General features: G+C 41.9%; 2 protein-coding genes across 2 annotated transcripts in view; one reads left to right on the top strand and one right to left on the bottom strand.

Moving 5' to 3' along the window:
- Positions 1-24,878, bottom strand: part of LOC109420978 (zinc finger protein 60-like) — a 70,533-nt gene that overhangs the window by 2,312 nt on the left and 43,343 nt on the right. The gene's annotated exons all lie outside the window — the stretch shown is intronic.
- On the top strand, positions 5,082-13,036 carry LOC115258632 (zinc finger protein 420-like). The gene is made up of 4 exons (XM_062850605.1): positions 5,082-5,276; positions 5,349-5,507; positions 5,856-7,005; positions 11,588-13,036. The coding sequence occupies exons 1-4, from the start codon at positions 5,234-5,236 to the stop codon at positions 12,954-12,956; spliced, it is 2,721 nt and encodes a 906-aa protein (XP_062706589.1). The 5' UTR covers positions 5,082-5,233; the 3' UTR covers positions 12,957-13,036.

Genomic DNA, 24,878 nt, shown 5'->3' with positions numbered 1-24,878 from the left:
GTACGTCACATGTTTACATCCAAAATGTTTACACAAATTACTAGCCTGCCTTGTGATCTTTATGCCGTGCGGCGCTCTGATATGCAGAGCAAGCTCGATGATCTTGCCAATCGCTCCTCAGCGCGGCAGGTCTTAGGCAGCATCCATTTATTACGTAACGCTAAAATCGGCATTTTTCGACCCCCCCTCCCCCCTCCGTAACGCTTTTTTGTATGAAAACCAGACATTTTTTGTATGGGCCGTAACGCTTGGCCATACTCCCCCCCTCCCCCTAGAGCGTTACGTAATTTGTGGATGGCGCCTTACCATCAACGTCAACAAGACCAATCGTTGGATGTAAACACGGTCAACCCTTCCAGCTTTACGGTAGCTGGGCAATCAGTGGAGAATGTGGAAAGCTTCCAATATCTTGGTAGCCAAATGGCGGCCGATGGCGGCACCAAGATCGACATACGTACACGGATCAAGAAGGCGAGAACTGCTTCTGCGAGTAAGAAATTTATGGTGTTGAGAACCACTGGATTGGCTCTCATGCTTTAGTCGTCCTGCGTTCTCGCCGATAGCATTTCGATATGCCTTCGGTCGATGCACAATCGCAGAGAATCATTAGAAGTAATGTAGTAACGTGTCGTCTTTGTAATGTATATTTTATAGTGTACATAGAGTCTACGTTTTAATCTGTTATTCGCTACACCTGGGAGTTTAAATAGACTACCATGTCCGAGGCCATGTCTCCCGGCCACCCCGAACTCCAGGTCGTAGCCTATGGAAAAACAATCAGATTATTCGACGCACCAAAATCCGAATTTTTAGCTCACGTAAAATCTGTGCTGTTGTATGCCAGTGAAACTTGGTGTGTATCAGTGAAGAACACTCGACGGAAGCAGGTCTTCATCAATAGATGCCTGCGGTATAGAGTTCGTGCATGGTGGCCTCACAATTGGATCTCCAACGTAAAGCTTCATCGTCAAAGTCATCAAAAGCAGATAACGACAGAAATTCGAGAGCGGAAGTGGAAGTGAGTCGGTTACATTTCTACGCAGGGGCGGGAACGAAATCTACAAATCAAGTTACAGTCAGGATGTGTTATACACACCAATCTAGTTCATTTTTGGAAGGTAATCAGTTTACGATATGCCGCAAATACATACAAAAAATTAGCTCAATCGGATGTAAGGCAGCCGAAAAATCGCGATGGGCGTAAGGTACCATGGTGTGTGGTGTACAACCGTGTATAACGAATCCTGACTATAGCCCAGTTTCGTGTTCAAAAGGAATCGCTCAAGAAAGTTCTTGACCGATTTCTGTCCGAAAATTTTCACAGTGAAGCGCAGTTTCGAGTTCAAAAGGAATCGCTCAAGAAACTTCTTGAGCGATTCCTGGCAGAAACTTTCTACGGTGACTGCCATTTGAATTGTCATTCCTTCGCAACTGCGTACTGGGATCGAAGAAAAACGGTTTCTTGGGCGATTCAGGCAAGGAATTTTTCATGCATCAAGATAGGCCAAAAAATTCCTTCTGAACTGCAAATAGCCCTTATAGATTGGAATTCAACAAGATATTGCAAAAGAGGTAGACGGTGTGGTAGAGTCTCAATTACTATTCGTTCAAACTTCGTGCGTGCCCCGTGCACACCTTATTGATTTCGGCCTACACACTTTGTTGCGCATATCCTCAGTCTCTCTGCTACCATGCGCACGGACAGATCATTTCCTTTCGCAGCGCGCGTGTTATTAACCTCGGTCCTTTAAGGTCGTTACCACAGACGGAAAGGCTCGTGGCAGCGCAGCGCCAGAGCGTTAATGATTAATCACAATTTTAATCATGATTAATGATTAAAAATAGTGATTAATCGAGTGTTTCACTGATATACAGTGAACTTTTTGATCCTTTTATTTTAATCACATAAACTAGGCATCAAATTTTACTATGTAACCCATTCATTGCATACTTACAGGCGATTAATTAATAGGGTGGGGCGGGGCAAGATGGGTCGCGGGGCAAGATGGGTCAGTGCCATTTTTGGGCGTATTACTCATGTTTTGATTTTGTTAATAATTTTGTTAGATGACCAGCATGAATATACAAAAGTTTGGGGCATTGATTGAAAAATTATTCACTCTCATTGGAAATAAAAAATAAAATGGTTTTTAGCCATTTTTCTTATGCGATACATTCCATATAATCTCCATATAAACGGCCGCGGGGCAAGATGGGTCACCTTCAATTTTGAACGTATTTTTGGAGCATTCAAAAGTTATTTATTTTTTGTTACAATACTATCTCATAAATGACTTCAATCAAGCGGAATGAACGCTCAAAATTATAACATAAAATTATGATAATTTTTTAGTGAAAACATCGATTTTCAAGTCGTTTTAGGACCACTCATATCGTAAAGTTTTTTATATTCCAAATAAATTTATAAAATGTTAACTAGTAGCTTTTGTTTACTCAGTATGGATATGGAGCATATATGAATGCGGAAAAAATCTTATATTTTGACGTTTTTCGTTGAGAAAATGTGAATCACTTAAAAGGTGACCCATCTTGCCCCGCCCTTTTTTCACGGCCCAATATGTATCGATCACTTTTTAAAACTGCTTGTTTAACATCATATTTTGTATTTAATGAACTTTTTATCGACTTTTAGCATAGCTAACTAGTGTATTAAAGAGTAGCGGACGAATACAAACCAATACGATTTGTATTTACAAAGTTATGGTGATCCATCCTTAGGTGACCCATCTTGCCCCGCCCCACTTTATAAACGTTTATTCATTCAAAAATATTTAATCAAGAATTAATCAGTGATTAAGCGCTTTTGGAATGATTAAAAGTAAACAAAATACACATAAAAGTATGCAATGAACGAGTTAAATACTAAAGCAAGATTGCCATTTTATGTAATTAAAGCAAATTTACCAAAAAGATTACTGCATGCCAATGAAAAGCTCGATTAATCACTATTTTAAATCAAAAATTTGTGATTAAAGTTTAACGCTCTGGCGCAGCCTCAACTCAGATTCAGCAGATTCTCTATTGTTTAGCAGGCTTGGCAGAAACTCCCTCGCGAGAAAATGAGGAAGCGATTTCGGCGATTTTCTGAGGAGTGAAAATAAAACTCAGAAATCACAACGCAAATCCTCAACAGCACCGAGCGCGAGCTTGCACGGTTACAGAAGTTACACAGATTTGTGTACTACTAGATCAGCCTCACCGCTGTGTCAAATGTACACAGATACTTTTCCGGCTCCAGCGCTGGCATGAAAACAAAATTAACAATTATTTTTGCATTGATCGATTCCTGATAATGCATGTCATCGTTCAGAGAAAATTAGTTACGAACTTTGCTCCCATACCAGCGCTAGAGCCAGAAAAGTGACTGTGTACATTTGACACAGGGGTGGAGGCTGATCTAGTAGTACACAAATCTGTGTACATTGAACACAAGCCTGTGTACATTGTACACAAGCCTGTGTTGTTTCGTTTTAGGGTATGCCGCGCAGCGAGGAGTTCGTCCAACACTCATAATTGCTTGTTGTGTTTCTCACGTCCACTCACACTCAAAAAGCTCTCGGGAGTTCCACTCAGAGCTGCCACATTACCTGTATTCCGTACACGAAAAAAGTTGGCACCCCCTCGTTTATTTTGCTACCTCAAAGTATTTTACTAGGACTGAAAGCTTAAAAAATAGTTCCAAAAATATACTATTTTTTGAGTTAACAAACTTGTTCCATTGCCTTGCGGTTTAAAAATAAACGAGGGGGTGCCAAATTTTTTTTCGTATACAACCCTGTATGTGGCAGCTCTGGTTCCACTCCCATACAAAGAAAGACTCTCGAGGCGAAAATCACACTCAAAAACCCGAAATAATCATCGGCTCTTTTTTCGTTCCCCTCTTCCTCGCTCAGTTTTTATTGCCTCTCTGTTTGGGGTTCGTTCGCTCCCTCGCGACGAGGCAAAAGCAAAACACCGCTCTAGATCATGTTGCAAAACTCTTTTCATTTCGAGGAGGATTATCAAGCCTGTTGTTTAGAGAAAAAAAGTGTTAACTTTCTCTGGTAGGGTAATTCATGTATTTTGGACAGGCTGAGGACAACGTTCGAAAAATCGTCCCCTAACTTCCTTAGAAAGCAATTGATTATCGTGCAAAGTTACTTGTACGCTTAACATATGATTGTACTTTGGTGACAAAAACCTTAACGAAAGCATTTTAGGCTGAGAAAATCACAATTTCCATTGGCCTGTTAGAATTGCATTTTGGACACCGAATATATGTTTTGGACACCCTTAGGTATATATAATTTGGACAGGGCAATTATCTCAATGTTTAGCCATGAATATTGCTAAATCATGGAAGTAGCATAAATTAACAAATATTTTCTAACAAATAATCAAATTTCTCCGCTTAACAGGCATCTATTTTGATAACTATTACAGTTTTTGTTAAAATCGAGGAAATATCGCCAGACCCACAGAATACGCCTCCAAGTATGCAATCCCACAGCATCTCCATGTAGTTCGTCAGATGACCAAAATATATTTACAGTAGAAAACTTGTAATGTATTTTGGACACCACCTATTTTAAGTGTTCTAGATGATTGTTAAGAGATTGGCTGCCTAATTCTTATTTGTTGAACATTTTTCATTGCAATAAGGCTTTTAAATTACTTACAATTATTAATTCAACGATTTTGAGGTGAATATTGTATGTGGCTGTGAAGTGTATGTCGTCTTGCATACCTGTGCATTTGAGGGGTTTTAGTGAAACAATTTACATTTTCGATATTTTTGAAGTAAATTCTTAATTGTTAAGCATATTTTCAACGTAAGTTAGCAGAATAGGGTCTGTTTGATCCAATAATCAATATTAAGAAGTATCTACTTTTATTAGCTCATCGGAACAAGACATACATCACCGTGCCTGTCCAAATTACATACATGTCCAAATTATATTTTTTTACCCTAGTTCCACTTTTGCAAGAAAAATAAGTGAATCGTATACACAAGTTGGTGTAAACATTTTAAGATTGTAGTTTCGTGAGCGTGCTCCAGTCGTGAGGATGACGTTTTTGTTTGCCGTGTTTACTAACAAAGTCAATGTTTAGTGATTTTTTTTGTTTTTGCCTAAATTACGAATATTATTTTAGTTTTAGTCACTATTTCTTACCAAATAGTAAAATATTATATCCGTGTTATTGTCGTTAACAGCCGAAATTTAAATTTACGATGGTTTTTACCTGGTGCAGTGTTCCATTGTGTAAAAATCTAGGTAAAGTATTTGAGTGACGTCAACTTCTCGTAAAATGCAGAAAAAAAACCTTATTTATTTTCTAAATTTCAGCCAGCCCTCATAAGGATCACCAATTCTACCCGTTTCCGGAGAATCCAGATCTTCGATCGCAATGGATACAACGGACACTTTACACTGGGGACATTGTCGGACGGGAAGCAGTTTGCTGTTTGCATTTTACCAAGGACAATTTCGAGTATTGCAAGCAAAGTAAGATACATTTCAAGAGTAATTGATCTATTTTGACGGGTTCGATTCCCGGTTGGGCCAGAACCTTTTCGTAATAGAAATTTCCTTGACTTCCTTGAGCATAGCAGAGTATCTTCGTGCATGTCACACGATGTACAAATTCAAACTGATCATTGGCAGAGAAAACTCTCAGTTATTAATCGTGGACGAAGATGCTATATATGCCCAAGAATGTTAAAGACATTTTCATTGCGTTTCTGGGCTGACCGGGAAACAAACCCGCAATCCTCAGCATTATCTTGTGGCCATATCCTTTCCAACAGAAATCTAATTGATAAAACATATTAACTTGAATTTTATCCATTTCAGCGAATAGCTACGTGTTGAAACCGTTCGCCGTCCCCAATCAGTTTCTACCAAAGATGGGCGAATCGGAAAGTTTCCATTTCATTCCCAGCAAAAACAATATCACGAAACAAGATGCTGGTCTGCACTTTTCAGAGCTGGTGCGGAAATTACGTGTCTCGGCGCCCGCTAATGTTTCGAAGGCGAAAACGATTCGTTTGTCCAAAAAAGACTTGGAAGTGCGGAGGAAACTGAAGGAAGACCCTTACATCCGGGAGTACGTAATGAAAGAGGCCTTTCCCAATCTGAACTATGATCAGCTGTCGTCACTGCTGAAGCGAGTTTCCGATCCGAACGGAAAGGTGGGCATTAGCCACAGCTCGGTGAAGCACGTGATTTCGTTGACCTACCAAACCACGGCGGACCTGGAGGCATCCGATGAACTCAACGCACGCAATGTAGTTCGGCTGGCCCGAGATGAACCGTGCTACTCGCGCACGAAACCCCGTGAATTGGCCGACGAGCTGGACTTTACCGGTCAGGTTAGCTTCTCGGAGAAGTTTCCGAACATTTACCGGGACAACTATTTCGACAGTTGGCCCACGCAGCGCCGGAAGCGCAGTAAAGTGGGCATGAACTTGGACTTAGATGAGGTAGCCGACCCTATCTATAAGGTTTGCAGTAGATGCTGCAAGCTGATACCCAGCGAAGCCATCGCAGTCCATCTACAAACGTGCGATTTTCGAATGTCTCAGTGTACAACCTGTTTCGCTGGGTTTCTATCACCGACTGAGCTGCTCGATCACGTCACAGCCACCCATCCGGATGCACTGAAGGACGATGCTGATACGGGGGCGTTGCAGTGTGGCAAGTGCGACAATACCTATCACAAGCTGCCACACTTAAAGAAGCACATAGAAGATCATCAGAAGGCCAAACTGGACACAAAGCTAGAGTGTGGGTTGTGCGTTTCGGTGTTTTCGACGTTGATTGACCTGACGGCGCATTTTGGCAACGATCACGGTATTGGCCGGGGAGCAGTTCCATCAGCAATAGAGGTACCAATCGAGGCTGGTCCCGTTTTCTACAGGTGTGGCTTTTGCGGGGAAGATTTTGAACAGCCTCAGCAAGTGGCCGAGCATCTACAGGAGAAGCACGCGGAAGAGTTGAAACAGTAAGTATCTAATTGTCTTATGTATAATCAGTATACTTTAGGGGTTTTTAAGCTTTGTCGATGACCACCCGGATTAATACACCGATGGGGAACAGCATCATTTCCGTGGCGAATATTTCTATCTCTACGACCAATTTTTTGATCTATTGTGATATATGCCCCTGATAAGTTTTATTATAGCTATGTATATCAGATTACGGACCACTATTGTGAGTGATGGCCATCGTTTGATTAACAGCATTAACCTAGCACGGTTCGACATTCCGAATGAACTGCACTACCGTACTGAGTGTTGTTCTCCAAATGTCAGAGGGTTTTAATAGCCCTTTGACGAAGAACTTACGTCTTGTTGTAGAGTGCCAGACAGTGGCACAGTAGATGTTTCGAGTACATATCATCTTGAAGTTTTCCCATAAACGATTATTTGGTCATATTTACTACGCACTACTAAGACACATCTGCGAAACCAATTATTTCGAATTCCAGTGATTCTAAATTTTCCAGAAGACCGTCAACTATCAAAAACCACACAAGAGGTGATAAGACGTCTCCTTGTGAGCACCATTTTACTGCTCTAACAGATATAACAGAGGCGCTTTCAAGGTTTGCTGATATCTCCCTTTTAGCTAACATTTCATTAATCCAATCAACAACACATTTACTGAAACCTCGTTTCATTATGGTCGTTGCTATTGAATTAAGATGTCTAGGGGCAAGACACTATGCAAACAAGAGTAACTCTGAGTAATTCTGAGTTACTCTTTTTATCGATGATCGACGAAATTTGTTGAAAGACATCCCCAAAACTGCAAATTTCATTCAACACATGCAACACAATGCAACACTGCAGTTTGACATTGGTGCCAGATCACACTTTGGTATAAATGGGAGAAAATCTGAGGAACTGTGAGGAATTCTGAACAACACTTCGAGCACAGATTTCCTCTCGTTAGATCCTTACATCTGCCTTGCCCCTAGTAAGATGTGATGATTTTATGTGCTCATCGATTATTTTTTCCATAGTTTTTAGTAGTACAGACAATAGCTTATTGGCCAAAAGGATTTTGCCGAGTTTTATCCTTTTTATTGGCCTTGAGGATAAAAGTCACCCGTACTTGTCGCCACCCTACTGGAATGTAACTTTATGATAAGTTGACTTGAAAAAGTTTAGTTAAAATAGATATTAAAATCGCTTTCCCTTCTGCAGTAGTACAGGTCAGACTCGATTATCCGGGGGTTCAATTAACCGGACCCGATTATCCGGGGCTCGATTATCCGGGGAAAGTTTGTTTATGCTTTGTTTACAAGATTTAAGATTATAATATGTCAAAAAATGTGATAAACATCAAATACAACACCTGAAAATTGGATTTAACCTACCGTCAAGGCACCATTCACCGTGGATCTAAGAGGATTCGGGGCAAATAAGGGCTGTCATTTGACACCAGTCTTATAAACATTGTTGGTGCCGCTTTTAATTGCCTTCATTATAGGTTAAAGTTTAAGCAATATCCACAGAAGTAGAAAATTTTTCACAAAATTTGGTGATATAGTACAATTAGTAAAGGGTAGTAGGGTCGCCTAATTCCGTGGTAGGTCACCATTCACCGTGGTAGTAGGGACCCATTCACCGTGTATGAGAAATTTTATTCTACTTTGTTTAAAAATGATCAAAACAACCCAGCCAAGGGAATTTTCTTCGTTTAAATTCATTTCAAGTAATAACTTGCAGGATTTTATTAGAAAAACTAATGTTCAAATTTTCGATTTTTTCTAGATATATGGGACAATATGGGGCACGATGAATGGAGACCATTGGTGTTTAGGGTACCCATTTACCGTGCCTTTTTGTTTCAATTAAAAAGTACGAGTAATCGTACTTTCTTGTTAAACTTACTTCGGTAATGCAAAATACATACCTGATATGTGAATTTAATTGCTTCTTGGTGGAATAAAAACGTTACTACATTTAGTTTATCGCTTAAATTACCTTAGCGCAGTTTTCGTTTTTTCACTATGAATACAGTGAACGAGCAGAAACCCGCTTCACGTAAACACACTTTAGTGTCAAAATGATACTTTTAAATGTTTCTAATGAGCGTTTTGACATGGTAACAATAGATTAGTGGCGTATTGGTGAAATTGAAGGGAAATTGTCATATCATTCAATCATAATATGGAAATAATGAAAAAATATTCGAAGGCACACGGTGAATGGAGCCCCCACGGTGAATGGCGCCTTGACCGTATTTGAAAATTGTTTTTATTTTTTCACATTTTTCAGTTAAAATTTCATTTTCAAAAAACATGGTTATAATAATACCTGACGTTAAGTTTAGGCACTACAACGTCATGTATGTTAGCTTCTATGTTTAACGAACAGTTTTTGGTTGAAGAATTATCCGGGTGATTCGATTATCCGGGGTGAAATAATTTTGGAGTCACCCGGATAATTGAGTCCGACCTGTACAGGAAGAATTCCATCCCTACCAGGTGATTTGAAGGGTGAAAAGTAGTCAATCGCCCATTCAACTTTCTTTGCAAAAAATATTAGTTTGGCCAAAGTGCAACGGTGCAACCATCGATCCAGTCTCTATTTAATCCAGTCGTTTCGCTCAGTATTTCATGATCATACGTCCTGGCTTCAATAACGCCAGTTCTGATACAGCTGAACTCTAGTCTTCAGTTGAATTGATTACTGAACAGGGGAAATGTGTTCTCCTCATCATCAACTCTAATGTTTCATTTGCAGAACTTGTAAAAGACCCAATTTCTTTTTTCAGTGTTCCCAATCCGTTAGAATGATCCTTTGCAAGGATTTTTCTGCAACCTGACGGTTTCTGGAGTATTTTCAATGCTTTAACATGTATCCTTTAACATGTTAATCCTTTTTGATATTCTTACTTCTCTATTAAAATTAGTAAGAGATTCCTTATACGTGCTCCACTGTAGAGTTCGTTTAGCTCAGTTATACATTTTCCGTTTTTTTTTGAAGTTTGGCTTATCGGTTATTCTACCATGGAACATCTCTGTTTGTTGAGCGTTCTTTAGCAGTGTAACTTATATTAAATGGTTTCATAATCAAATTCGATGATTGTTTTGAACTTTTTTTCAAGTTCTGTGCATGATTTTGAGGTTGTGTGTAATGTGTTTACTCCAGCTCTCAGCTCTAAATTGTAAAGCTCCCAGTTTGTTTTTTCTGGGATCTCTTATAGTTAGTGTGAGTTCTTGACTAGCATCCTACTCGAATAAGATTTGCATATGATCCGATAATGATGCTTCATCAGATACATGCCCCTTTTTTTCCGAGATTTTTGAACTACACAGTGTCAAATCAAGTACAATAAGACAGGAAATTGCATTTATAAATGTTGGTGCTTCTCCCCTATTACATATGTCTATTTCATAGTTATAGACTGTTCTAGATATATTTTATAAAGTACTCACCTCTGCTATTGATGCCCGTGCTTGCGCATACCGTGTGATGAACATTTGTATCGGAGCCAATTATAAACGCCTTATTTTGTTTGTTACAGTATGCAACAAACAAACTCTACCACTTCTGATGGAGGAACTTTTCCTATGTCTCCCGGAAAGAGTACGCTGATGCAACGTAGATTTCCGTTTTGCCATTGATTGTTGGCACCTCCACCATTACCGCGACGACGTCTCTTTTTATAAATTCTGTAATTGGGACAATATTTTCAATTCTATTTATTAACATTGCAGCTCCGGGAGCAAGCTGACCAGAGTTGTAAATTAACTTACAAGATGTTATAGGAATTCCTGCTATCCTACTGTTAGTTGTCCAATGTCCATGGCTCTTGGATTAATGCGCTATTCAGTTTGCTCTTCGTAAATCTTCTGCAAAGTACAGCAGTTGTTCCCTTCGCATGGTGAAGTTTCACTTGAATGAACTTAATTTGATGAACAGCATACCCTACTTGCCAATTGTTTTGATTTACAGCGTAAAAACTGCTTTTCAGTTTACGAAAAATGATGACGAATGATCGAGTCTTAAAGGTGAACTTGGTGGTCTAGTGGCTACCGCTTCTGATTTTTATGGAGAAGGTCCTGCTTACAATCCCTGCCAGTCCTTTCCCTCCTACTTTGTCTCTTCCTATCTACTTTGTCCATCCTCTCTACATACAACTCATGTACATGCATATGCTAATTCATAGCCACCTCTAGAACCACAAACGGATTGAAAAAGCCGTTTCCCTTCCTTCCAACTTTCACAGCACAGTATCTATCAGATAACGCCTACGAGTTATGCAATCAAGCGAACTGTACCACATCATCATCAGAACATGAAGGTACACAATTCTATCACTTTACGCCTGGCATCCACGCACCAATGTGTGTACCCTCTGCCAACCATATCCCACCAATACTCCGACATCCTTGAATTTGTGCAGACACAGAGGTAGAATTCGATCTGCTGTGGATACAAACGATGGCAATCATCACTTCCGTCCCTTTCCTCACATTATTGGCCCGCAAACTAACGTGGCAGGCTCCATAGCATTGTCGTCTTAAGATCATCAACACTTACGCCCTCATTTGTTTCACAATTTTCCAGATGTACCCAACAACAGCCTTCGATTGGCGCTACCATCAAGCCAGCATCCAGCAAGAAAGCGCTCAAACTTACCGATGCCGATATGGGAGGACCAGAAGGAACTTTCGACATTTTCCTGTGTAAGCAATGTCCTGCACGTTATCGACTCCTCAAAGACTTCCTGGCCCATTCGGAACTTAGCGGACACCAGCTGCTGCAAAATTGCACCTTTTGCGAATGTGTTTTTACGGATGAAACTAGCTACAACGATCACATAAACACACACAATCCGGAAAAGTTGTTTCGCTGCAATAAATGCATTGGTCCTGCAAGCAATTTCGAAACCCTGGAGCAGCTTGTTGAACACCGCAAAAAAATACACCCCAAGGAAACGAGTTGGCTATTCAAGCCCTGCCAAGTCTGCAAAAAAGGTGTCTACGTTCCTACAATGGGCCAGCATAAGGCTTTCCACCGGAACAACGCGCAGTTTCAGTGTCCCGAATGCGATGCCATCGTTCCCCAGCATGATCGCAAATCTCACGCCCAGCAGCACCACAATGAGCAGAACGCTCTTCGCAAGTGCCGATTCTGTCACGTGTTCGAGGTGAAGGAGCTACTCACGGAGCACGAATCGATTTACCACCCGGAGGAAAGTCCGTTCGTTTGTGCACTATGCAACACGAAGTGCGACAGCCAAGAGCAGTTACGATTGCACGCCGATACGTCCCACAGCCCAGCGGATTTCAAAACCCTGGGAACGAGTTTGTACAAAACCATCTCCGTTGAGAATGCCGAATACTACGAGTGTCGAATTTGCCTGATTGATCTCGTTTACCGGGCAGAAATGGTAAAACACATCCGGGCGGATCATATGAGACGGCCGCGCCAAAACACCTGCACCATTTGTGGTCGGATTTTCCGCCGAACCCAGACACTGCTCACCCATCTGAAGAAGCTCGAGTGTCAACCGGGTCAAAATTTGCCGCTGGTTAAAAAACCCTGCTCGGTGTGCAAAAAGTGGCTCCTGAAGCAGGACCATCTGGAACACTTCAAGCGGGTCCACCCAGGATCGTTCCCCGTCCAGTGCGTACTCTGCGGCCAATCGTACAAGGAGCAATTTCAGCTGCAACAGCATATGGACATCGACCACACCGGAGAGGAACGGAGCGAGTTTGTAATGCGCCATCGCGGCTACCAGGTGTTCGTCGATGGGAAGTATCAGTACTTCGACTGCAAGCTGTGCGGTCAGGAGTTTACCCACCGGCAGACCTGCGAGGAACATCTGCAAGTGCACTCCGTGGGTTTGACGCTGTCGGATGCGGACGTAGTTATGGAAGTGGATGTGGTGGACCATGTTGACATGGACGAATACGATGATGATGAGGATTGATGTTAGTGTAAGGGATAACGTTAAGATACCCGTTGAGTGCATTGAGTACCTAATTGTGTGAACATTTCATGCGAATATGACACGAATGCCACAATAATGGTAAAGTGTCGTTAATAAATAGTAATAATAATAAAAAATTTCATGCGAATGAAAGACTATAATATCTAGAGTTTCTTTTTGTGTGTTGTGAATATACCTTTATTACATAAGAGAATTGCATACTTTACCTCCCCCGTAACGTGGGTAGATCACCTTAGAATGGTGCGCTGCGGCGTAAGATCTACCACCACATCAAATTTCGATCTTGTTAATGTTTTCATGCCTAAAGTGGCCGGTCTGTGGTAAGCAGACATTCCAGGATCGAGATTTGATGTGCTTTTTTTAATGTTTTGTTACTAATCCACATTTTATTTCAGGAGTAATCAGGTAAATGTTTCGCATATTTTATAAATGCTTATTAATCATGATTATGATTGTTTTTCATACAAAGGTTTAACAAAACATACACAACACACACTCACATACACTGTATATACATATCTCATCATATATTGGGAAAGGGAGGGACCATCAGGGCACCCGATTGAAGCGATTTGGACAGGAGCTTGGAACTGCCTCCTCCTGGTTGTTAACATTTCGTGGATTGAGGGCGGGCTCTTCGACCCCATCTATTGGGAGTATTCTGTCAATCGAGGGCTTGATTTTGCAGTTGTTTGTGAGAACTTTCTTCTGGAAGGAGATTCTTTTCCCCTGACGCGGGTTTCGCGCAAGTGTCTCTGCTTGCGGGCCCGCACAACCCTTTTTGGCCCTTCATACAGGAGAATGACTGACCACTAACAACAGCACAATCTTGATCAAATCGCTTTTCAGATTATTCCAGTGCTATAGGCAGCTGCCTTGCTACAATAGATGGTAGAACAATATCATCATCAAGAGAATTGCATACTTTACCTTACCGATCAGGCTAAGGCTGGGGTGGCCTCTGCTCTACATAGTAGCTGTCATCATTCCACTCGGTCCATGGCTGTTTGTCTCCAGTTCCGCACTCTGCGTAGGGTCCGCAAATCGTCCTCCACTTGGTCGACCCACCTAGCTCGCTGCGCTCCACGTCTTCTTGTACCGGTCGGATGACTCTCGAGAACCATTTTAGTCGGGTTGCTATCCGACACCCTGATGACGTGACCCGCCCACCGTAGCCTCCCGATTTTCGCGGTATGGACGATGGTTGGTTCTCCCAGCAGCTGATGCAGCTCGTGGTTCATTCGCCTTCTCCAAGTCCCGTCTTCCATCTGCACTCCGCCGTAGATGGTACGCAACACCTTCCGTTCGAAAACTCCAAGGGCGCCCTCTGCACGTAGGGTCCATGTTTCGTGCCCATAGAGGACGACCGGTCTAATCAACGTTTTGTAGATGGTTAACTTCGTGTTACGGCGAACTTTATTCGAACGTAGAGTTCTGCGGAGTCCAAAGTAGGCACGATTTCCTGCCACAATGCGCCTCTGAATTTCTCTGCTGGTGTCGTTGTCGTCGGTCACCAGTGAGCCCAAGTACACGAATTCTTCAACCGCCTCGATTTCATCACCGTCGATATGAATTCGGGGTGGCGGGCGCGGTGATTCCTCCCTGGAGCCCTTTGCCATCATGTACTTTGTCTTCGACACATTAATGACTAATCCGATTCGCCTGGCTTCACTCTTTAGTCGGATGTACGTTTCCGCCATCGTCTCAAATTTACGAGCAATAATATCAATATCATCGGCGAAACCAAGCAGCTGAACGGACTTCGTGAAAATCGTCCCACTCGTGTTTATCCCCGCTCTTCTTATTACACCCTCCAAAGCAATGTTGAACAGCAAGCACGAAAGACCATCACCTTGCCGTAACCCTCTGCGAGATTCGAAGGGACTCGAGAGTGTCCCTGATACTCGAACTACGCACATCACTCGATCGAGTATATCCGGGAATCCGTATTCGTGCATAATCTGCCATAGCTGTTCTCGATCGATTGTATCATACGCCGATTTGAAATCGATGAACAAGTGATGTGTGGGCACGTTGTATTCGCGGCATTTCTGCAACACCTGGCGGATGGCGAACATCTGGTCCGTTGTAGCGCGTTCACCCATAAATCCAGCCTGATATTGCCCCACGAACTCTCTTGCTATCGGTGATAGACGGCGGCATAAAATTTGAGAGAGTATCTTGTAGGCAGCGCTCAGTAGTGTGATCGCGTGGTAGTTCCCGCAATCCAACTTGTCGCCCTTTTTGTAGATGGGACAAACGATTCCTCCCATCCATTCCTCCGGTAATACTTCCTCCTCCCAAATCTTGGTATTGACCCAGTGTAGTGCTCTCACCAGTGCTTCTCCACCGTATTTTAGAAGCTCGCCTGGTAGTTGATCTGCTCCAGCGGCTTTGTTGTTTTTCAACCGGCCAACCTCCTCCTCAATCTCTTGAAGGTCAGGGGCCGGAAGTCTTTCGTCCTGTGCACGTACTCCTAGATCTGTTACCACGCCACCTTCGGTACTTGCAACGTCGCCATTGAGGTGCTCATCGTAATGCTGCCGCCACCTCTCGACCACCTCACGCTCGCTCGTGAGAATATTCCCGTGATTATCTCGGCACATGCCGGCTTGTGGCACGAAGCCTCTGCGCCAGCGGTTCAGCTTCTCGTAGAACTTTCGTGTGTCCTTAGCGCGGTACAGCTCTTCCATAGCTTCGCGATCTCGTTCTTCATGCTGGCGCTTCTTCATCCGGAAGACTGAGTTCTGCCTGTTCCGCGCCTGTCTGTAACGTGCCTCATTCGCTCTCGTACGGTGTTGCAGCACTCTCGCCCATGCTGCATTCTTCTCGTTTTTCAACTGTTCACATTCGCCGTCGTACCAGTCGTTTCTGTGATTCAGAGTCGCGAAGCCTAGTTCTGTGTAGCCGAGGTACTACCTATGGCAGATCGGATGTCCCTCCAGCCATCTTCAAGTGTAGCTGCGCCAAGCTGCTCTTCCGTTGGTAGGGTCACTGCTAACCGCTGCGCGTAGTCTTGATCCACTTCTACGTTACGCAGCTGCTCGATGTTAAGCCACGGCGTTCGACTTCGACGCGTGGTGATAACTGTCGAAAGTTTTGAGCACACGCATACAGCGACTAAGTAGTGATCCGAATCTATATTCGCACTGCGGTATGTGCGGACATTGGTTATATCCGAGAAGAATTTACCGTCGATTAGAACGTGGTCGATTTGGTTTTCTGTTTGAGGGTCGGGTGATCTCCAGGTGGCTTTGGTGGCAAGGTACTTCGGACTACCATACCACGGGAGGCTGCAAAGTTTACGCATCGCTGGCCGTTATTATTCGATACAGCATGCAGGCTGTTTCGCCCGATTACCGGTCTGTACATTTCCTTCCTTCCTACCTGCGCGTTCATGTCGCCGACAACGATTTTCACGTCACGCGGCGAGCAACCATCGTATGTTTGCTCTAACTGCGCGTAGGTCTATGCCGATTGTATCGAGTCGTATTTTCTCCTATGTTAATCGCAATGGGGATTTTTACGGGTGGCTTATTGGGCCTACGCCAACACTCCTGTCTCGCCGGAGGGCCATCGTGCCAGTTCTGTTTAACGTCCAAACCAATACTAGGACGACCACACTGATGGGGCTACCACCTTGGATCTAGCTGGGCGTGGTGCAACGTTTCTTACTCAGCCGCTGGATGCCAGAACAGACGCTGTTTGAGCCGCACCTCCTTGGTGAACAGACGCTCGGGGCGTACCTCCTCAATCCAGCTGAAGTCAGAAGGACAACAGTGCCCAGGCTGCACTACCAGCTAAGCACACAACTCTTAGCTGGCGGTCTTTGTCATCGCTTGACCTGTGGAAGCAGCTATGATCAGAGCTATGTTGGACGCTCTCCTTATCGACTCACCGTTTTGCAACCCAGAGAATTACTAAGTCAATAACGGCGCCTATTAACCCTCGAGCAGTCGCGTCTTTGACTACCTGCAACATCGCCGCGCTCACGCTGTGTACAACATGCGTGCATTTTTCAAGGTGCGTGTACTCAGTACACGACGCGACCGCTCCCGGGTTAATATCCGTAAACTCATCAAGAAAAGAAGGAATTTTAGTGTCATATACGTTGTTAATAAAGATCGAGTGCAGGTTGCCCGAGTTCTCCTGAAATTCTGATTTCTTTCTGAGACTCAAAAAGTCCTTCGTTAAATCTGCCAGAAATCTGATAATTTCGCCTGTGGTAGCCGCGTCTTGCAAGCGCGAGTGTGTACACTCAGAAACTGGGAAAGTCAGAAAATGACTATACAGTCGGAACCCGCTCGTTGAGCCACAACCTCCACCCAACCAACGAATTCGATTCGCTAGTTGGGTGAAGTGACAGCAGCACAAGGGGCGTGCGCATTGTTTTTTTTTAAATCATGTTTAGGTTGGAAGCAAAAAGGAAAAATTTTCAATTTGTTTTACATTTAGAGCAAAACTGATACGTTTTGCAAGATACATATACGGCCAATGCGAGAAATAATTATTTTCACCCATTTTCATTCGGTGAAGTGAAAATATAGATGTTTATGAAACCACCCGGACCAAAAGCAAGCACACAACACTTTCAATGATCGACAAAATAAAGATTGCCGATGTTTTGCATTTGTTTCGAAGTAATTGTACATATTCTTTTTTTTTTTAGAAATATGAAATAGAATTTTTTTCTCGATTATCAGTAAAGTTTAAGCAACCAAAAACTCATTAGCTCGCCCCTCGGAATTACAGATTGGTTGTCATTTTCAGTTTGACATTGAATTATGACATCCAGGTACTTTTTAGTTGGGTGACTGCTCAACTAACGGGGTCCCAACTAAAAAGCCACCCAACTATTAAGCCCCCAACCAGCGAGTCATGACTGTATTTTATTCATTTGCCAAGTATGTTCAATTTATGCATATCAAATACTACAAATTATGCATTAAGAATCTGCATTTAAGGCATGTTATGAATAACTTTCGTTAGGTTTTCAAAAATGAGTATATTTTTGAACGAAAATACATAAGCCACCAGCCATTGCGACTTAGGAAGTTTTTTCGTGGAAATAAACTGTTGAAAAGGTAAGTAAGTTTTCTACATTAATTCACCGTTTCAGTAGTTTAAATAACAATATTTTTAATATTCATCTCAGAATGGGGAACCATGCTGTTATTTGGAGAGCCAACGACGCCGTAATATCGTTTCAAATGTCTGATGTTTGGCTTTCCCCGACCGGATGGCGCTACCGCGGTCTAAACAGAGCGCTAGCATCTATGATTGGATCGTGTTATCGTATTTCGTGACAATATTTATCCTCCATTCATTAATTTCAAACCTATGTGATATATGAGAAATAAAAATCCTGAAAATACGATGTAAATAACATATAAAATAATTATTTACTAGCTTTAAAACAAATGGATCATAAAAACTTTCAAATTCTAGAATTTAGTTAGAAAAATCTAAAAAATAGTCATTATTAAACTAAACTGAATTAAGTTTAGCTAAAACTTTTCCCGAATTAGTCATTTTATGCATGAACCCAGTCAAACCGTCATTTTTCATGAAAAATATGCATTAATGACTTCTTTTATTTCTGAGTGTATATTAGACTGATTATTCTTCTGTTGCGCTGCGCACAGTCGGTCGGCTGATGTGTCTCCACGTAGGAGCATGAATGCGCGCGAGTGCACTGTATTAAGGTAAACGAGTGAAGACACTCGTCACCACATCCCCCTTTCTATAATCTGAATTTGCGCTTAGAGTTCTCTAAAGTCCGAATGAACCTTGAAATGTCGAGTGTTAGAATCGTCTTAACGCCATATGGGATAATCATGAACTTAATGTAGTGATTCGATGCCACACTCCATGAATAAAGTACACCTACTAGTTCTCCATGAATTTTCTATGATTCCCTTGATCCGCACGCCACCATCCTTCAGGTAATCATGAGGCTGTCGCCAGACCAATACTTTCAAGTTTCTGCAGACCGGCTCCGTCTCTTCCCCCATATAATGAAGTGTGTCCCCTAATCAAGGACACAATCGGCTGGCCTTGTACGACTTATCAAAATGTGGCACCGTGGCACTCTCCTGTCTAAACGCCAATCGGCATCTGACCAATGATTACGCAAATAACCATGACCACACAGTGTTAAACTACTCTAAAGGTATTTTAGCATGGCAGAGCAGTTGCTCCTCTTACTCCTCATAGGTTCCGAATATACGACTTCCTCGAAAGTTTTCTCCTTTCAATGAATAATTACTTTTTATTAGTTATCTTTGAATTATGGGTCTGTTCTTCATTTGTCGTAGTCAAACGCTTTCAGTTGCACTGAATGTTCTCTTGTATATGCAAAAACATCAACACGTGAATCGAACCCAACCGTACGACCATGATACTACGAATATTCTTTGCAATCACAAAAATCTTTCATGTGAGCAGCCTGGCATGAAAATAACGTCATATTTTGTTTTCCCATTGAACACCTCTTCCGATAAGGCTATCCATGAGACAGATGCGATCAGCTGATTTCTTTTGTTTACCATGTATTTTTGACATACGATGATCGGGGTGACAGTTGAATACAAAGGAATTTGTTAAGCACCGACGACACTTGACGAAACTTTGGTAAGTTGTACTCACACTATGTTTACATTTTTGGCTGTCACCCCCATCGCAAAAAGTCGTCATGGATTGCCTTATAGTCACTCTTCTAATATGTGACCACTGCAGTGCAGCTCTCATGTTGATCATCCAAAGTATGCTGCTAGATCTCATTTCAGCACAACTCCGCAGCACCACCATGCACTTTGTAACCCGACTTTCTGAAACACTCCTTCTCGCAATAGAATCAATCCCGCTTTACTCAAGACACCCTTAGGTAGAACGGATGATGTTCATCCCTGTAAATTTAATTACCACATTTACCATCCTCCATAATGGATTCCTGTAATCGAATCCACTGCTTCTTGAACACCCTCAGTGAATTTAATCACAACGGCACGCTTCCAGTGAATTTAATCACAAGTCCTCACCATGTTGCACCGACCTACCCTGAACGTCTTAATTCCTCCTCAAGGCGCAACGCACCAACTAGGACATCGTCTGCTTCTCAGTCAAGTGAGTGCTCGACCACCTTTACGCCACCTGAGATCTCCCTCCAATGACAAACTTGCAACTGCATGCGAAGACATTCCACACTTAAGAAGTCCAAGGAAACTACGATTAAGTCTTGCCGAACACTCGCTCATCCACTGATTCGATCATAGGACCGATACAACTAATCACACTCCTAACAGAGTCCTGGGCACTGTTTGGTACAACAACTCCAAACAACGCGGCTTCAAGCAAAAACTCTCTCCACTTAATCAAGTCACTTCTTACATTCAAACTTGAAACACTTGTCTAATATGTAACAATACTGCGCATCAAACCAAACAGACCCATTGAATACCTCAAGCTACAAACGGACATTTCCCAGGGGCAGAGCTCACTTTGTGTGAACACATCCTTGATCAGACCGCTGTTGTTGCGACGCGAACTCATTATAGGCTCCAATCATTATTAGTTGTATTTACCAGAACATTTATTTTGTTAGGATGCATACACCTCATTCTCATCATTCATTCTTTTCCATTCAATATTCACCAGCACCGCCTCATTAGCGCGTTGGAAAGTACGCGTCATAAAACAAAAGATAGGTAAGAGAAAAGGAATACAGGCAGTTTGTTTTGATCTGAGTGTCGCGGACTGACTCAATATGCTCTCTCAGCGGGAGCCAAACATTGGGAGCCAAACATTGAAGATAGAGGTTATGTTGAACCTTGTTGTACCTGTGTGCTTGATTGAAGAGTATTGTTATCTAGGTGCTGCGGATATAATCAAAACTGTTGTCATGATATCTCCATTTGCCGCTGTCAAACCGTTGGAAAGCGAGGAGAAGGATAAACATTGTTTTGAGCCCATTTTAGCTAATTTTGTAACAACTATCCATCCAAATTTCATTCGCGAATGGAAAATAATAAAGTTTGAACACGAAAACAAAATTGGAATAATGGTGGATTGATCATGTTTACCATTTCCGAACAGCGTCGCGACGGCATGTTTGACAACTGCGCTGAGAGAGGTGTTTGCAAGAAAATTGAACGCTCGTGCGTGTTTACAAGCTGTGTGCCGGGAGTGTGTTGGTGTGTGTTGGCTAGCTTGAAAAATAAAACCGTTTCTATTCGCAGCACCTAGGTTTTGATAGGATTTGCGAAGGATTCGAAAGGATAATCATTTATGACCACACCTTTTGCTCGTGACAAAACGTCGTCTTCCTTTTTTCCCTTTCTATTTGTGTACCGACCAATCGGTCCGTTTTTAGAATAGAAATACACTAGAACTCCAATGGCGCTGTAGTCACTTTTCCTATTTAATCAAATTAATATCTTTAATTGAAATAATAGATGGTTTTTAAATGTATAGCTTGAAGACGATCTTTTGTTTTGGCAAACAAAATTGATTTGACACTTCTAGTACCGCTACTGACGCTGTAAGGGCGCGGCAAACTAGATGTTAGTCACATGAACAGTCGCGACATTGGACTTCTGTGGCTGGTTATTCTAATGTTTTTAGTTACCCATTCGAAATTTTTGTATACCTGTTAGATGTAAGTAGGCTATAAATATGAAATCAGAAATACACAAGTAGGTCACAACCAACTGAATGGTCGTAAGTTTCAATCATCCGAACTCACGCTCTTCAAAATTGTTGCTACGAAATAGTGGAAAAGCCTTTCACACTGAAAAGGAACTATTCGCTATTAAGTTCTTCAATTAGAAGAAATCTTTAGTTTGAAACAATAACAATTTTGGTGGCTCCAGACTTGGATAATATCCACAACAGTTGGATAAAAATTAAGAGCTGAAATTACGATCATCAGTCACAAATCATACCCCAAAGGAGGAAAGGATCTGGTCAAAATGTCCATCCAATTGGTGAAAAATCCAAAAGGCCATTGCCGACTATGTACCAGGGAAGACAAGGAGGATAACCTGGTTCAATGTGACGATTGCGACCGTTGGTTCCACCAACGCGTTAACCTCGAGCAACTTCCGAGCAAGAAGCAACGATGGATTTGCCCGAAATGCACGGAACAAGAATTGGAAAAACAAAGGATGACCCAAGAGCTGAATAAGCTGAAAAATCCCGTTACTATGGGACACTTCGAGCAACTAATTGCTCGACTGAACATAAAAAACGAACCGGATCAGGACCAAATAAGTATCTTGTTGAAGAGGCAAACCATGATGAGTTTGCCACATTTTAGTGGAGCGGCCAAAGAATGGCCAAGATTTAAGAAAACATTTCAAACCACTACGGCTGAAGGTGAATTCAGCAATTTAGACAATTTGAATCGTTTGCAGCAAGCATTAGAAGGAAATGCTTTGAAAGCTGTAAATCATTTTATGTTCGATCCAAACAACGTTCCAAAAATAATGGAACGTTTAGAAGAAAATTTTGGCCGATCAACCCAGGTATACGAGGAATACCTGAAAAATTTGACCAAGATACAAGGCGGTTCGTCAGATTCAGTTGTTGAAATTTCTGATGCATTGGACTCTCTAGTGGCACACATAAGTGTCATGGAGAGACAAGAATACCTGACGGATTTTAGGTTAATTGATGAAATCGTCAGAAAGCTGCCCTTCAATCTTCAGGTTCAATGGACAGAAGCGCTACAAAGAAACAGGGAACTACCATCTTTAAAAGACCTTTCAAAGTGGTTATCTTCCCATGCAAAGGTGTATCGAGTGCTTCAAGTATCAACGACGACATCAAAGGACAAGAAAGCTAAAACGAATGTCCATTCTCACGGACTACAACAGGCAACAACAAAACAGAAGCAAGCTGGGAAACCAACCCGTCGATTTCCAGAAAAGCCTCAGAGGACAGCACTAATTTGCGGATATTGCCAAAGCAATCACTCTATATACAATTGTGAGGGCTTTAACGCAATTAGTCCAATCGAGCGTCGACAAATTGCTAAGGATAACGCGCTATGCTGGTCATGTCTGAGACCAAACCACATATCATCAAACTGTCCAACATCACGACAATGCGGACTTGGAAACTGTAAAGCAACGCACAATCGTTTCCTGCATTTGAAAACCACATCATCAAACAAATCAAATGCTGAAGACCAATCGCAAAATGTGGAATCAACCAATCATCACCATGATCTGAAAACGGCAAAATATTTCCAAATATTGCCGGTTACATTAAGAAATGGAGATAACATTATAAAAACATACGCGTTTTTGGATGCAGGGTCATCACTTACACTGCTCGAAGGAAGGCCGGAAACATTGAAGTTACTTTGGACTCAAGATATATCCAAGGCAACAAATACTAAAATCGTTCAGCTTGAAATCAATGGTATTAATCAAAAACGGTTTTCATTGAAAGGTGTAAGAACAGTCAAAAACTTACAATTACCCATGCAATCACTGGACTTCGAAACAATGGTGAGAAAATACCCTTACTTAAAGGATTTGCCAATCAAAAACTATGCATCAGCAAGGCCAACAATTCTGATCGGAATCAAACACAGCCATCTACTAGTTCCATTACAAACGGTAATGGGCGGAGAACATGAGCCAATAGCTCTTAGGACGAAGCTCGGCTGGATAATGTTTGGAAATGCTGCTTCGCAAATAGACAACGAATATGCCATGATGATACACCAAGACGACGAGATGCGTGAAATGATGAAACAACACCTTTCAGTCGAAGATTTTAGCATTAAGCTAGTCAGTAACAACTTAGAGTCAGCAGAGACTGAGCGATCTAAGGAAATATTAGATTCAACCACAAAAGATCAATGGCGGTGGGTTCCATCTGATCTGAATCCTGCAGATGAAGGGACGAAACTAGCTAAAGGAAAATCTATTTGGCTGGATGGGCCAGATTTTTTAAGACAGCCAGAAGATATTTGGCCTGCAAAAGCAACACCTGTACCAACTGCTGCAGAAATAGTTGCCTTTCATAATGAACCGGAATCATATTCGTTTATAAAAGAGAACGATTATTCATGCTGGAGAAGATTGGTCAGACACTTAATTCCACTCAAGAAATTTGTGACCTGGCTGCAAGGAAAGGAAACTCCAGTAAAGAGTATTAAATATGACGAATGGAAGTGCATTGAAAACGCACTTTTTAGGAAAGCTCAAAATGATGCCTTTCCTATCGAGATGAAAGCCTTAATCAGTGGCGAATGTGTTCCAAAAACAAGTTCAATACTTTCTCTACAACCATTTCTGGATGAATTTGGAGTTATGCGCGCTAAAGGCAGACTAGAGAGAGCAACTATATTACCATTAGTGACCAGAATCCCAATTATTATGCCGCAACATCATCGTTTGACAAAGTTATTGGTACGTTTATACCATGAAGAGTATTTACATCAGGAAGATGGGGCAGTAATAACAGCAATTCAACAAAAGTTCTGGATTATCAACTTAAAATCCGTTTTAAGAAATGTTAAATTTTGCTGCCAAAAATGTATTATAGCTAAGGTACACCGGGGAAAGTTGAAACGGATGGGGCAAGATGAAACAGCGGGTTAACATGATGTTTTCTAATGATGATAAACAGTTTGATCGCCATAACACATAGTTTTTGATTCAAACAATCTTTTAGCGAAGGACAAATTTCCAAATTGTATTGAAATCTATTCCAAAACTTCGTGTTTCATCTTGCCCCACCCGTTTCAACTTGCCCCGATGTACCTTAAATCTAAACCAGTTAACCCGCTTATGGCACCATTACCTCCGCCCAGAGTAACAGGCTATGTAACCCAACGTCTCCACTAGACAGAAATGTCTTGCCATTTTGCTGCCAGAAAGAGAAAAC

This window comes from Aedes albopictus, chromosome 2 (assembly GCF_035046485.1).
Source record: "Aedes albopictus strain Foshan chromosome 2, AalbF5, whole genome shotgun sequence".
Taxonomy (NCBI): domain Eukaryota; kingdom Metazoa; phylum Arthropoda; class Insecta; order Diptera; family Culicidae; genus Aedes; species Aedes albopictus.
This window is presented reverse-complemented; position numbering and strand designations above follow the sequence as displayed.

Coding starts and splice junctions, on each gene's coding strand:
- LOC115258632 (XM_062850605.1), top strand. CDS start 5,234: ATGGTTTTTACCTGGTGCAGTGTTCCATTGTGTAAAAATCTAG. Junction 5,277..5,348: donor TCCATTGTGTAAAAATCTAG/GTAAAGTATTTG, acceptor TCTAAATTTCAG/CCAGCCCTCATAAGGATCAC. Junction 7,006..11,587: donor CACGCGGAAGAGTTGAAACA/GTAAGTATCTAA, acceptor ACAATTTTCCAG/ATGTACCCAACAACAGCCTT.